At 37.1% G+C, this 15366-nt stretch overlaps 1 protein-coding gene across 9 annotated transcripts in view; it reads left to right on the forward strand.

Annotated features, from left to right (window-relative positions):
* The window catches only part of TTK (TTK protein kinase), a 48651-nt gene extending 41658 nt beyond the window's left edge, over window positions 1-6993 (forward strand). For 5 of the 9 annotated variants that reach the window (XM_061427278.1, XM_061427282.1, XM_061427283.1 and 2 more), the window contains exon 22: window positions 1155-1566. In XM_061427278.1, coding sequence (XP_061283262.1) covers window positions 1155-1241 — 87 coding nt within the window. In that variant the 3' untranslated portion in view covers window positions 1242-1566. Of the gene's footprint in view, window positions 1-1154; window positions 1567-3514; window positions 4475-4501 lie in introns of those variants that run through there. The other 4 variants (XR_009738392.1, XR_009738391.1, XM_061427281.1 and 1 more) reach the window with 4 other exon arrangements.
* The last annotated feature ends 8373 nt before the right edge of the window (window positions 6994-15366 follow it).

Genomic DNA, 15366 nt, shown 5'->3' on the forward strand with positions numbered 1-15366 from the left:
ATGTAATCATTTTTATATAACACTGTATACTTAATTGACTTTAGTTACTAGTTTAATATTTCAGCTATAACATTATTGTAAAATTATAGTAACTTAAACTAAAAAACACTCTTAGCTCTCTGGATAGGGATAACACCAATCTAAGATGTTAAGAACTTGAATACATTTCTGGAGGAATTTATTACATATTTACCATTATTTGCATTTATATAAGGTAAATTTTTTCTTAAGTTTTCTCGAGTGCTGATAACTAAATCAATGGCTTTAGGAATTGAAATTGGACCAAAATTTGTTATGTAATTTTTCTCTATATTTCATTTCTCTAATTCTACCAGTGTATTGTTTAAAGTCTTTTATAAATAAAATTAGGTGGATTACCTTTATCACTAAGATTATGTGTTCCTTGATGGCAAAGATATCTTCTATCTTCATAAATTAGATGTTAGCTTAGCCTTAAATCCTTTATTAAATATTGTAGATTTTAGTATATTAATTAGACTTATTTATATAGCAGTTGTATTTTTTAATGTCTTCCATTCTTTAGTTTAAATATCAACTGAAAGTATATTTTCTGTTGATTTTATTTTATAGTATATAGTATATATATATATATATATAGTATATATATAGTATATATACTATATAGTAAAGTATACTATATCTAAGACTGGCTTTATTTAAGAAAAAGTTAGGTATCTTGTAATAACACAATGAAAAAGAATATATAGAGGAACAGACAGATATAAATATATCTGAATCACTTTGATATACACCAGAAACTAACACAATATTATAAATCAACTTTATATACTTCAATTAAAAAGTTTTGCTATGTAAAACTATGTACATCAGCTATAAAAGAAAAAGTAAGGGAGATTAAGGCGACCTTGAGGATGCATCCATACACTTAAAAATAACTGTGTTACATTTTTCTTCCAGAAAGATTGAGCTGCATCTCATGATAGCTGATTCTTAGGCCAAGTTAGGTGTTTAAAACCTTTAACTATCTCCAATAGTGTATAAAATAATTTGTAATTATAAGAACAATAGAGAAATGTTACATATAAGAAGATGTGAAGTTAATTAAACCTTTGTTAATCTGATATACATTGAATTTTAAATATTACAAATCAGATGTGTGTTTTTAATTTTAGACTTTATATGAGCAATACAGTGGTGGTGAAAGTCATGGTTCCTCTTCATCATCCAAGACTTTGGCAAAAAAATGGCAAAGAAAATGATTTGTGGCTACTCACGAACTGTCAGGTATCACCTGTAAAATACCGGAACTGTTAAACTCTTGGTTCTCTGTGGAAATCTCTTGAAGACAGCTTCACTCTGAACAGAAAAATTTGGTGGATTATCCTCAAAAGAAAACTGTAAAAATCTGCTAATGGCACTGTATGTATTAAATTGTAGAATTGTTTTCCCTTTTATGCTTCCCTGTAAGTCTAATCTATTTGATATCATTTTCACACTTGGGATAGTAGATGGAAAATGGAAATGTATTCTGAAGAACTATGTAAATAGGCTTTGTATAATATAAAATGACACTAAATTCTCAAAGTTATAGAATTGTTTTCTTCAAGCAAATATACTGTTGGTGAAGCAACAGATTTCTTAATAAAAATGGATTAAGGGAAAACATGAGAGTAGACCTTAGTAAATTAACTTTGGGGGAAAAAATTCCAAAGGTTTCAAATTCTAAAAAAAGATTTCCAGTTGTTTTATGGCACTGGTAATACTTCATCATTTTAGAGCTGCACTTGGCTCTTTTAATTCTCTTTGATTCTTCATAATATCTTTGTTTTGGGTGTTCAGAGTGTCATGCTGGATTCCTAGAAGTAGGCAGTATAGAGCATGACCTCATTGTATGACTTGCTTAATGATGAGCAATTACAAATGTGGTCCCAGAATTTCTGAGTCTAAGTATAACAGGTTACTTAAAGATATTATCATACAGTATTCTTTTCCCCAATTTTTTCTTTATATTTTGATAGACCTTTTTTTTTTTTTTTATTAAGACTTTATTTTTAGAATAGTTTTGGATTCACAGCAAAATTGAAGGGAGGGTGCAGAGATTTCCCGCATGGCCTGCCTCCCTATCAACATCCACCACCAGAGTGGTACTGTTGTTACATTTAATGAAGCTATATTGACACACTAATAATCACCCAAAGCCCATAGTATATATTACAATTCCCTCTCAGTGCTGCGCATTCTAGGGATTCAGACAAATGTATAATAACATCCATCATTATGCTATTTTAAGAGTGTTTTCACTGCCTGAAAAATTCTCTGCGCTCCACCTGTTTATCTCTCTCCTACTTCTAACCCCTGGCAACCACTGATCTTTTCACTGCCTCTATAATTTTGCCCTTTCTAGAATAATCCCATATATTCGGGATTGTACAGTGTTTAGCCTTTCAGATTAGCTTCTTTCACTTAGCAGTATGCATTTAACCTAGTAACATCCACCTTCCTGTCTTTTCATGGCTTGAGAGCTCATTTCTTTTTAGTGCCTAATGGTATTCCATTGTCTGGATGTACCACAATTTATCCATTCACGTACTATAGGCCATCTTGATTGCTTTCAAATTTTGGCAATTATGAATAAAGCTGCTCTAAACATCTGTAAGTAGGTTTTTGTGTGATATTCAGCTTCAAAGAGTTGAATACCAAGGAGCATGATTGATATATTATATGGTTAAAGTATGTTCAGTTTTGTAAGAAACTACCAAACTGTCTTTCGTAGTAACTGTACTATTTTGCATTTTCTCTAACAGTGAATGAGAGTTTCTGTTGCTCCATATCCTTGTCAGCATTTGATGTTGTTCATGTTCCAGATTTTGGCCCCTCTAGTAGATTTGTTGTGATATCTCATTGTTCTTTTTATTTGCATTTCCCTGTTGACATATATTGTGTAGAGAATCTTTTCATATACTTAACCATCTGATAGCTTCTTTAGAGAGATCTTTTCTCCTTTTTCAAAGATCTGTTAACTGTATTTATGGGTAGTCTATTTCTGGGCTATCCATTCGGTTCCAGTAATCAGTTTAGCTTTTCCTTCATCAATAAATGCTGTCTTGATTACTGTCACTTTATAGTAAGTCTTGAAGTCAGGCAGTGTCAGTCTTCCAACTTTGTTCTTCTCCTTTACTATTGTCTTGACTGTTCTGGGTTTTCTGCCAATTCATGTAAACTTTAGAATCTCTTTGTCAATATACATAAGGAAACTTGCTAGAATTTTGATTGGGATTGCATTGAATCTGTAGATCAAATTGGGAAGAACTGACATCTTGACAATATTGAGTCTTCCTGTTCCAAGAACATTTATTCTCCATTTATTTAGCTCTTCTCTTGGTTTAATTATTCAGAGTTTTTCAGTTTTCCTTGTATAGACCTTGTACATACATTGTTAGATTTATACATAAGCATTTCATTTTGGGTGGGGGGTGGCTAATGTAAATGGTTGGAGAAGGAAATGGCAACCCACTCCAGTATTCTTGCCTAGGAAATCCCATGGACATAGGATCCCATAGAGCCTGGCGGGCTACAGTCCATGGAGTCTCAAGAGTCGGACACTACTGAGCAAGTAAACCACCACCGATGTAAATGGTAATGTGTTTTTAATTTCAGATTCCACTTGTTCTTTGTGGTTATATTGGAAAACAATCAGTATTTATATATCGGTGTTGCTGTTGTTGGTTATTTGTTTCAAGAGTGTTTTATTGATTTTTTTTTTTAATTTTGAATTTTCTGCATACATGATAAAGTTTCTCACTATTAGGTATGCTGTTTGCTGTATGATTTTTTATGGCTATTCTTTATCAAATTGAGAAATCTCTGTTTCTAGATTGCTAAAGGTTTTTATCATGAATGGGTATTTGATTTTATCAAATGCTTTTCTGTATCAATATTAATAATGATTATGTGATTTTTCTTTTTTTAGCCTGTTGATGTAATGGATAACTGGCTGTTAGTGTAGCTGACATCATCTTGGGCCCTTCTAGTTTCTCCTGTCCCCCTGCTGACCTTAAGCAGGACTGTGCTGTATCTTGTTTTCAAGCCCCTGCCCCTGCCCTAAGTTAGCTGTGAAATTGTCCCAGTGGCCCCTCTAGTGCACAGTGCAGCTGTCAGTGCTTCTGCCCAGTCCCACCCTATGATTAACTTAACCTATCAATTTTTATTGATCGTTTTCAAAAAAAATCAGCTGTTGGTTTTGTTGATTTTTCTCTTTTGATTTCCTGTTTCCAATTTCAGTGATTTCTCCTCTAGTTTTTATTAATTTTTTTTCTTCTGTTTACTTTGGATTTAATTTGCTTTTCTTTTTTGGTTTTCTAAAGTACAGACTTAAATCATTGATTATAGATCTTTCTTGTATTTTTGTTTAATTTTGCTGTAAATTTTATTTTATGCACCGCTTTTACTGCATCCCATAAATTTTAATAAATTCTATTTTCATTTCTGTTAATTGAAATATCTTAAAATTTCTCTCCAGGGTGTGACTACTAGGAAGCAGAGATCATCATGGGCTACCTTTGAGACTCACTACCAGCAAATGTTGGCTGTCTTTATGATTTTTTTTCCTATTTCGTACAGATTTTAAAGCTTATCCTTAAGAGTGTTGGCCTAAATTACCTTTTCCTTTTTTTAAAAAAGTAACTGTTTTACATATGTGTATATTCTTAATCAGTATACTGATATCTCCTTAATTTGTTCTTGAAAAATCAGATCTTCTGTGTAAAAATAACATATCATAAAATAGTAAAACACCCTTAAACAAGGGGCAAGCTATCAAGTTAGGATTACAGTGTTTAAAATAACATCTTCTGATTGTTAAATTATGTCCAGTTTTGCCCTGTGTATTTTGAGACTATTTCACTAGATATAATATAATGGTCACCATTTCATAGGGATTCTCTTTGTTTCTAAATATATATTTGTCTTGGCCTTTCTATGTTTCTTTGGTTAATAGTTGCCTCGTACACACATATATTCTTTAATTTCTGTGTCCTTTTAGGAATATCCCATAAATAATATACCTGAATTTTACCTTTTATTGTCACTGGCAATTTCTTTCTTACCTGACAACTTTAATCTATTAACATTCATTATGATTATATTAAATGTGTTCCTACTATCATATGCTTATATTTCTATTTAATCTATTTGTTCTGTGCTTCCTTTTTTTTTAGTCACCCTTCCCATCTTTTTTCCTAGTTTTGTGTTTCTTTTTCTATTTCATAATTTCGCCACTGACGGCTTAGAATTTTATCTCACTTTTTTTCTTTTCAGTTGTTAGTCTTAAATTTTACCATTCTTATTTAACTTAACAAAGATTTAAGTTAAGCAAATATCTTGACTTCCTGCCAGAGAATTCAATGACTTTAATGTATTTTAACTACATTAACACAACTTCTGTGGCATCGTGGTGTAACAGTTTTATCCTACTATAACCCCATAGACTACTATCATTTTATACAAACAATATTTATTTAAGATTCACATAAACATTTTTTTCTGGTCTGATTTCTAAACTGATACCTATTTTCTCTTTGCACATTGAGGTTATTATTGTACGCCTGGTTTCCATTATTGCTATTAGAAACTCTTCTGTCCATCTCATTATTATTTCAAAATAAGTGATCTGCCTTTCTCTTTAGCTGATTTTAAGATCTTTCTACCTTTTGTAATCTGCTATTTCACTAAAATATGGCTAGTCTTTTTTTTTTTTTCTTTTAATTGTTTGGTACATGTTATGCTTTCCAAGTGTTTGGAATCACGTATCTTCTTGACTCAAAATTTCTTAGCTATTATGTCTTCAAACTTTTTCATTTTTAAAAATTCCATTTGGTTATTTTTTGAATGTGCCCATTTTTCCTTGCTGATTTCTTGCTTCTTCCTCAAATTTGTGATTCTTTAATGATTTTACATTATTATTCTTTAATCATTTAACATGGAACAATTTTACATTTCATACCTACGATTCCAGTGATATTTCTGCATTGAAATCTTTTTTTTTCTAACTCTTATGGTGATTTTTTTTTTTTTACTGAATTGGAGATCTCTAAGACCATTCCCAAGTTTGATGATTTGCTCAGAGAACTCAGAGGATTCAGCATTTGGTTATGGCTTATTCTAGTGAAAGGGTATAATTAGCAAAGGAAAAGGTGTGTGGAGCAAAGTCCACAGGAAACAAGACATTAGGTCCGAGGGTCCTCTCCCAGTGGTTCACATAGGGTGCACTTAATTTCCTAGCAGCAATTTGTGACAATACCACAGAAGCGCATTAGAGAGTTGGCAGCTTAGGTTTTTGTTGGGGGCTGGTCACATACTCACCCTTTGTCTGGGATGTGCCAAAGTTTTAGGCTCCCAGAAGGAAAGCTGATGTTTAGCTTAAACCAGATTGCTTGTTCGTCACAGTTTAGGCACAAGGACCCACTCTTACTACTTAGATAATGCTGGGAACCCTTCCGAAATCCTAGTTCCCAGACTTCAGCCAAGGGCCAGCCTTATAAGAAAGCCTTTTAAAGGACAGCAGTCTCAGGCTTGCTATGTTGACTCTTCTGTACGCTTCCCTTCTTGTGAGTTTTGTCTGTCTTTGTTTGTGATGTATTTGCTTGATCTCAATTGTTGGAAGTCCTTAAGGAAGCTGGTGTTTGCTGTTAAACCAGTATTTGTATCAATCAGAGTAGGTTATTGTCATGGTAACAAGCAACCCTAAAAGTTATCAATAGCTTTAAGCAATAAAATTCTGTTTCCTGCTAATATCTATGGGGGAGGAAGGAGGACATTGCTCTGGGTTGTCCTTACACTCTCAGACCCAGACTTTCAGGTTGCCATGACAGACAGAAAGGGAAAGTGTGATAAATTTTACACTGTCTCTTACAATTACTCCTTGAAAGTGACATCCTTGACTTCCATACACAATTCATTGGCTAAAGAAGTTACATGGCTTAATGTAATAACTGTGTGTTCAAAATAGAAAAAGCTAAAAATATACTATGAACAACACTAATTAAAATTTAACAGAAGATATAACAATACCCTTTCTTATTTTGCTTCAAACAGGGGTTCCTATCCTGTAGTTCAGGGCTTCCCAGGACTGCTGGGTGTGGAGTAACACAAAGAGAGTAGAAGTATTTTCTTTTTTTTTTGGCTGTGTTGAGTCTTCATTTCTGGTCAGCTTTTCTCTACTTGCTGCAAATGGAGATTGCTCTCTAGTTGCAGTGCTCAGGCTTCTCATTGTGGTGGCTTCCATGGAGCACAGGCCATAGGGCATGTGGGCCTCAGTCGCTGTGGCACACGGGCTTAATTGTCCCATGGTATGTGGGATCTTCCCAGATCAGGGATTGAACCTGTGTCTACTGCATTGGCAGACAGATTCTTTACCACCGAACCACCAGGGAAGCCCAGAATAGAAGTATTCTCTTTTGTGTCACTTTGGTGGGGTTTTTTTCCCAAAGAGCAACTTTGGGGTGCTCTCCATGGTGTTCTCCTTCCTCTTTCTTCTTTTCTTTCTTCCTTCCTCTCTGCTCTACTTCTCCACTTTTACCTCCAGGGAGAAAGTGTATTGTACTGAAGAGGAAAATGTATTTGTAACGACACTACTTAATTGCTTAATAGTTAAAGTAAGAAATAACTTTTATTGGGTTACAATGTTTGTAGAGCCATAATTGTGTGTGTGTGTGTGTGTGTGTGTGTGTGTGTGTGTGTGTGTGTGTAAAATGTGTGTATATATGTATAGATACTGAGTTAGTCAGAAAGTACATTTGAGTTTTTCCATAAAGAACTTTTTGGGCAACCCTATATATATATATATATAACCAATTTTTATACTATTATTAGAAATGTACTAAATTAGACATTTGAGAGAATAAGATCAGAAAGGTCCCCGTAGCCACAGATAGGGTAAGGAGGAAGTAATTGTGGATGGTTGTTTTATATTCTGGCTACAACTTCACCAGTGAGGTAAAGCAAGAACACAGCTGTACTCAAGCAAGTAGAGCAGAGGGTCCAGCCCAAACTCTGTAACAAAGTCTTCACTTAGTTCAGGGATATTATAATGTCCTTATAAGATACATATTATGTGTATGTGTGTGTATATATATATATATATAAAGGTTTAATATGCTTTTTAAAAAAGCATTTGCAAATGAAGAATGTGATAACTAGTCATGGAGCAATGGTGGACTAGCTAACTCTACCCAGGAGAAAAGTCTAATGGAGTTTGTGGTGGTGGTGGAGTCAGGGTGGGGTGTGTTGAAGGCAGATAACGGAGGAGTGGAGAAGGATTGGGGAAGGGTTAGGAACCACACTGGGAAAGCATACTAGGGGAGATTGAGCATGCTACCTTTCTTCCCTTTGGTGGGACAGATCGGCTGACTACATCTGGTAAATTGCCTCTTACATCTCATCTCTTGGAATAAATATAAACTAATCTTTTACGTGTTGTGTTAGTCACTCAGTCATGTCCGACTCTTTGTGACCTCATAAACTGTAGCCCTGCAGACTCCTCTGTCCATGGGATTCTCCAAGCAAAATGGAGGCTTTTCCTTTTGAATAGTGCTTTAGTGATTTAAATAGTGATTTTAATAGCACTAAATAGTGATTTAGTGCTTTTTGTTTGTTTTGTTGGAGTATAGTTGGTTTACAGCATTTTAGTTTCTGGTGTACAGCAAAGTGATTTAGTTATATACATACATATATCTGTTCTTTTTCAGATTCTCTTCCCATATAGGTTATCACAGATTATTAAGTAGTTCCCCATGCTATACAATAAGTCCTTGTTGATTATTTATTTTATTCATTTAGTGTTTTTTTAATTACAAAAGGAAAATAGTCTCATCTTAGTCTACCTGAGAAGTAAAATAGAATCATCAGTTCAGTTCAGTTCAGTTGCTCAGTCATGTCCGACTCTTTGAGACCCATGAATCACAGCACGCCAGGCCTCCCTGTCCATCATCAACTCCTGGAGTTCACTCAGACTCACGTCCATCGAGTCAGTGATGCCATCCAGCCATCTCATCCTCTGTCGTCCCTTTCTCTTCCTGCCCCCAATCCCTCCCAGCATCAGAGTCTTTTCCAATGAGTCAACTCTTCACATGAGGTGGCCAAAGTACTGGAGTTTCAGCTTTAGCATCATTCCTTCCAAAGAAATCCCAGGGCTGATCTCCTTCAGAATGGACTGGTTGGATCCCCTTGCAGTCCAAGGGACTCTCAAGAGTCTTCAACACCACAGTTCAAAAGCATCAATTCTTTGGCACTCAGCCTTCTTCACAGTCCAACTCTCACATCCATACATAACCACAGGAAAAACCATAGCCTTGACTAGACGGACCTTTGTTGGCAAAGAATGCCTAATCCCAACACCCTGAGTTAGTTACTGGTAACAGTTGGCATATTTGCACAATTGAGATAATATATTGATAACTTTATACTCCTGTTTTTTCACCTGCTTTTCTCATAAGCATTTTCCTAAATCATTTAAACCTTTCATAAATACAGTTTTGATTCCTATGAAATATCATGTGAATGTAAAAAAATATTTCTTTTTTTTTTAAAATTTTGTGTTAAATAATTCAGAATAAACTACAATTTGTGTTACATAATTCAGAATAAACTACAACAAAGCTGTTTTGCTTTTAAGGAATGGAAGTTAATCGTTTGTCCTAAAACATAACTAATAACATAAATCCATAAATAAAGACTGTGACACTGTCATGGATTTTTTTTTTTTTTTTGGATCAGCAATTTGGTATTAGATTTGGAAACTGAGATTTGATTTTACATTTAAACCATTCCTGATGTGTAGTGGTCAACCCAGTACCTTTGTAAGTAGATTCAATTTAACAGTATTTTAGGGAGAAGAAAAGGCTATCTAACCAGAAAATCCTGTTGGTTCCACTTTCAAGATATATCTCTAACTCGAAGTCCTTATCTACTCCACCTGTATCACCTTGGATCATTGCAGTAACTTCCTACCTGTTCTCTCTGCTTCTACTTGCGTTGCTCTGTACTGTGCTCTTCACAGAACATGCAGCTCGATACCCTCCTGTATCGAGGGTATTGCTCCTCTGCTCAATACCCTCCACCTGTGTATGCATGCTCAGTCTTGTCTGACTTTGCGACCCCATGGACTGTAGCCTACCAGGCTCCTCTGTCCATGGGGATTCTCCAGACAAGAGTACTAGAGTGGGTTGCCATTTCCTACTGCAGGGAGTCTTCCTGACCCAGGGATCAAAACTGTGTCTCTGCATCTCCTCTATTGGCAGGTGGATTCTTCCCCACTGCGACACCTGGGAAGCCCTACCGTCCACCTGAGTCACATCTAATTTAAAATAAATGCTAAATGCCCAGTGTCTTAAAGGCGGGCTTTCTGTATGCAGTCATATCTGGCCAAGGCCTTAGGGCCTTTGTCTTTGCTGTTCTCTTCCCTAGAATGCTTTTCCCCCAGTAGTCACTCTGTTTATTCCCTCATTTCTTTATGTTTGTTCAAATGTCATTTTCCTAATAAGGCCTTGCTTAAACAGCATATTTAAAATCACAGCCCCCCCTTCTCCCTGTGCTACGTAATCCCTTTACTTGCTTTACTACTTTAAATATTATTTATCCTCCTGACTGAAAACTGAGTGATAGTCTCTCAGTCGTATCCAACTCTTTGTGACCCCATGGACTGTAGGCTGCCAGGCTCCTCTGTGGGGATTCTCCAGGCCAGAATACTGTAGTGGATAGTGGTTTCCTTCCGCAGGGGATCTTCCCATCCCAAGGATTGAACCCAGGTCTCCCGCATTGCAGGTGGATTCTTTACCAGCTGAGCCACCGTTCTAACATTCTCTAACGTAAACATTCTCTAACATCCTCCTAACATTCTCTATAATGGATTTAACTTTTTACTGTTCCCCTCCCTCTACTGTAATACCAGGCTAATAAAGCAAACCTCTTTTATTAGTTTTCTTCATTACTGTATCCCCAGTGCTTAATGCAGTGCCTGGCCGGTAATTGCCACTTGATACATATTAGTTGAAAGCATGAATAAAAGCTTTTTTTCCTGGAAAGGAAGAATTAAAACAGATTTCTTGTGGAGATACAATAGGAGCCATGTTTGCATGTTCTTCCCACCCCAGGCTGAGACTCCCTTGGCTCCACGTGCTTGGCTGGCTGAGAGGGCCCCCTGGTGGTAAGGGTGGGAGGTACTGAGGGTGCCGTTCACCCCAGAAGTTTGGAAGCCGGTGGCTTAGTGAGTCAACGTTCACAACCCCCAGGTTGGGTGTGGAGCAGCAGCAACAACATCTGTGGTTCTGGTCCTCAGCAGGAATTTCTGGTTTGGGTGTGAGTCTGCACCAAGGACTGACTTGAAACTCTGCTGTAGGTCTTAGCCAGGGACTGGCTTGCTAAGTGGGTCAGGTCAGGTTGAAAGACTGACGATTGCTAGTTACCCAAATCTATCTGGTCACTGCCCAGAGAACTTTCCTTGCGTTTTTGCAGATCATTGCATTTGTTTTGTCCTCAGCAACTGGTCCTTGGTGCTTAACCTTCTATGACTGGGGGCAACATGGAACAAGTCAAGAAGGGTTCAGCTCAAGCAGCAACTCCTTATGATGAAGAATGATTTTTTTTTTTCTTTTACAAAGATTGATATTTTGTTCTTCTGATTATCAAGATGGCTCTACAGCCAACATTCTCCTTTTTTTTTTTTGCTGTGCCATAGGGCATGTAGGATCTTAGTTCCCCAACCAGGGATCAAACACATGCCCTCTGCAGTGGAAGTGAGGAATCTTAACCACTGGACCACCAGGGAAGTCCCCACATTCTCTGTCTTTTTTCTTGCCACTTCGGTCTCCAGATTTGAACTCTGAACAATTTTGTCTCCCTTTCCCCCCACTTTTCTCTTTTCTATCCCAACCACACACCGAATTTGTATATGACTCCCTCCCATTCTTGCACTCTCGTCTGTAAACCCCTTCTTGTCCTGACACTCCCGTGTCCTCCATTCCATCCTGTACAATGGTGGTTTCCAAAGTGTGCTTCCTCGAGTAGCAGCATCAGTGTTGTTTACCTGAAAATTGGGTTTTCCTCTTAGTTGGTGTTGAACCAAAAGATGCAACCCAGAAAGGAGAAGGATTTATTATTTGCAGTAAGAAGAATACCAGGGATCTTTCCCAAAGCAGTGTCTCCTGGAACAGCAAAATTGGGGAAGTTTTAATTTAAGGGTATATGCATATTCATGAAAGTGCTTGAGCAGAGGAGAATTCAGCATAGAATTGGGGCAAGGGTTGGCAGAGTCCCTTGCATTGGCAGGTGGATTCTTTACCACTGAGCCACCAGGGAAGCCCAAGATGGCTTTTTGATTGAAAGAAACAAACAGGAAGGAAGGACTCTTTGTTAGACACACCCTGTAAACACGTGATAAATACTTGTTGAATGCCCGAGTCTGAAAAGGGAGCTAAGAAGACATCAAGGAAGGTGAATGGGGGCCTCAGATACCAGAATATACCAGCAAGAGGAAAGAGGAGTGACAGGAAACCAGTGCAAGTGGACAGTTTGATTTAAATAACACCCTATTTCTCCTGAGAGGAGCATGTCACCTTCATGCCAATTGGTGACTAGGAATTCAGGTGGTAAGGTGAGCCCACGAGTAGAAATCAGGGGAGATGATGATAATTTTGTCTTGCCTCATTTTGTGAGCTGAGTGATTTTGACACTCAGGAGCCAAGGAACTGCTTCCTTCCTGAGTTGTAATTGTAGAAATGCCTAAAAGGGCGGCCTTCTTAGAGGATGTCACTCAGTAGATGAAGAAACAGCTATGAAAATTAACAAGTTACCCAAGGATGCACTGCTGTTCCTTTTCAGAGTAGAAACTAGGATCCAGATCTTCTGACTTACCATCCTAGACCTCTTATTTTTTCTTGAAATCTCTGTAGCTTTTTTTTTCTTTTTTTTAAAGAAAACTATGTTAAGTTTTAAGAGTCTATATCTTATGAATCTTTATCTAGGTGAGAATAATTAATACCTAACTTGATTCCAGATTTTCAGATGTGAGACCTAATTCTAAGAAAGGTTAAATAACTGAGATGAACTTAAATGATGAGGTAAAAGCAACTGTCAGAGTGATTGACATAGGCTTGGCCTTTAATGCCTCTGTTTTTCTAATCTTTGAATTATAATTCAGGTCCTCACCTGAAACTTTCTCCTCATCCTTTGTTTGCATAATTTAGGGCATTGTCTTTGGAGTTATTCAGATATGAATTTGAACCCTGGCTCTGTCATGCTCTGTGTAATTTTTTCATAATTGCTTAATCTCTCCAAGCCTTGCTTTCTCCACTATAAAATGAAACTGACAATACCTTACAAGTTTTATCAAGAGAACACAGTGGTCATAGCAAACATGCTATTCCAACAACACAAGAAACGACTGTACACATAGACGTCATCAGATGGTCAATCCCGAAATCAGATTGATTTATTCCTGCAGCCAAAGATGAAGAAGCTCTATACAGTCAGCAAAAGCAAGACCTGGAGTTGACTGTGGCTCAGATCATGAGCTCCCTATTGCAGAATTCAGGCTTAAATTGAAGAAAGTAGGCAAAACCACTAGGACATTCAGGTATGACCTAAATCAAATCCTGTATGATTATACAGTGAAGGCAATGAATGGATAAGGAATTAAACCTGGTAGAGATCTCAAGTGCCTGAAGAACCATGGACAGAGGTTGGTAACATTGTGTAGGAGGCAGTGACCAAAGCCATCCCCAAGAAAAAGAAATGCAAGAAGGCAAAGTGGTTGTCTGAGGAGACTTTACAAATAACTGAGAAGAGATGCAAAAGGCAAGGAAGAAAGGCAAAGACATACCCAACCGAATGTAGAGTCCAAAGAAAGGCAAGGAGAGAGAAGAAGGCCTTCTTAAATGAAAAATGCAAAGAAATAGAGAAAAACAATAGAATGGAAAAGACTAGAGATCTCTTCAAGAAAACTGGAAATACCATGGTAACGTTTCATGCAAAGATGGGCATGATGAGGGACAGAAACAGTAAGGAACTAACAGAAGCAGAAGAGTTTAAGAAGAGGTGACAAGAATACACAGAACTAACTATACAAAAACAATCTTAATGACCTGGATAACCACGATGGTGAGGTCACTCACCTAGAGCCAAATATCCTAATGTGTGAAGACATGCCACCTCAAGTGGGCCTTAGCATCACTACAAACAAAGCTAGTGGAGGTGATGGAATTCTACCTGAGCAATTACAAATCCTAAAAGATGATGCTGTGAAAGTGCTGCACTCAGTATGCCAGGAAATTTGGAAAACTGAGCAGTGGCCACAGTGGAACAGGTCAGTTTTCATTTCAATCCCAAAGAAGGACAATGCCAAAGAATGTTCAAACTACCATACAGTTGTACTTATTTCACATGGTAGTGAGGTTATGTTCAAAATCCTTCAAGTTAGACTTTAGCAGTATTTGAACTGAGAAATTCCAGAAGTACAAGCTGGTTTTAGAAAAGGTAGAGGAACCAGAGGTCAAATTGCCAGCATTCATTGGATCATAGAGAAAGTAAGGAAATTCCAGAAAAATACCTACTTCTGCTTCATTGACCACACTAAAGCCTTTGTGTGGATCACAATAAACTGTGGAAAATTCTTAAAGATGTGGGAATACCAGACTACCTTATCTGTCTTCTGAGAAACATCTATGTGGGTCAAGAAGCAACAAAATCAGACATGGAACAACTGACTGGCACAAAATTGGGAAAGGAGAATGAGAAGGCTATATATTGTCACCCTGCTTATTTAACTTATGTGCAGGGTACATTATGGGAAATGTTGGGCTGGATCACTCACAAGCTAGAATCAAGATTGCTGGGAGAAATATCAACAACCTCAAATATGCAGGTGATACCACTCTAATGGCAGAAAGTGAAGAGGAACTAAAGAGCCTCTTGATGAAAGTGAAAGAGGAGAGTGAAAAAGGTAACATTCAAAAAACTAAGATCATGGCATGCAGTCCCATTACTTCATGGCAAATAGAAGGTGAAAAAGCAGAAGCAGTGACAGATTTTAGTTTCTTGGGCTCCAAAATCACTTCACATGGTGACTGCAGCCATGAAATTAAAAGATGCTCCCTCCTTGGAAGGAAAGCAGTGACAAACCTGGACAGCATATTTAAAAAGCAGAGACATCACTTTACTGACAAAGGTTCATATAGTGAAAGCTTTTCCAGTAGTCGTCTATGGATGTGAGAGCTGGACTATAAAGAAGTCTGAGCACCAAAGAACTGATGCTTTCAAATTGTGCTAGAGAAGACTGTTGAGAGTCTCATGGACTGCAAGAAGATCAAACCAGTCAATGCTAAAGGAAATCAA

The sequence above is a fragment of the Bos javanicus genome, chromosome 9 (assembly GCF_032452875.1).
Source record: "Bos javanicus breed banteng chromosome 9, ARS-OSU_banteng_1.0, whole genome shotgun sequence".
NCBI classification, from domain to species: domain Eukaryota; kingdom Metazoa; phylum Chordata; class Mammalia; order Artiodactyla; family Bovidae; genus Bos; species Bos javanicus.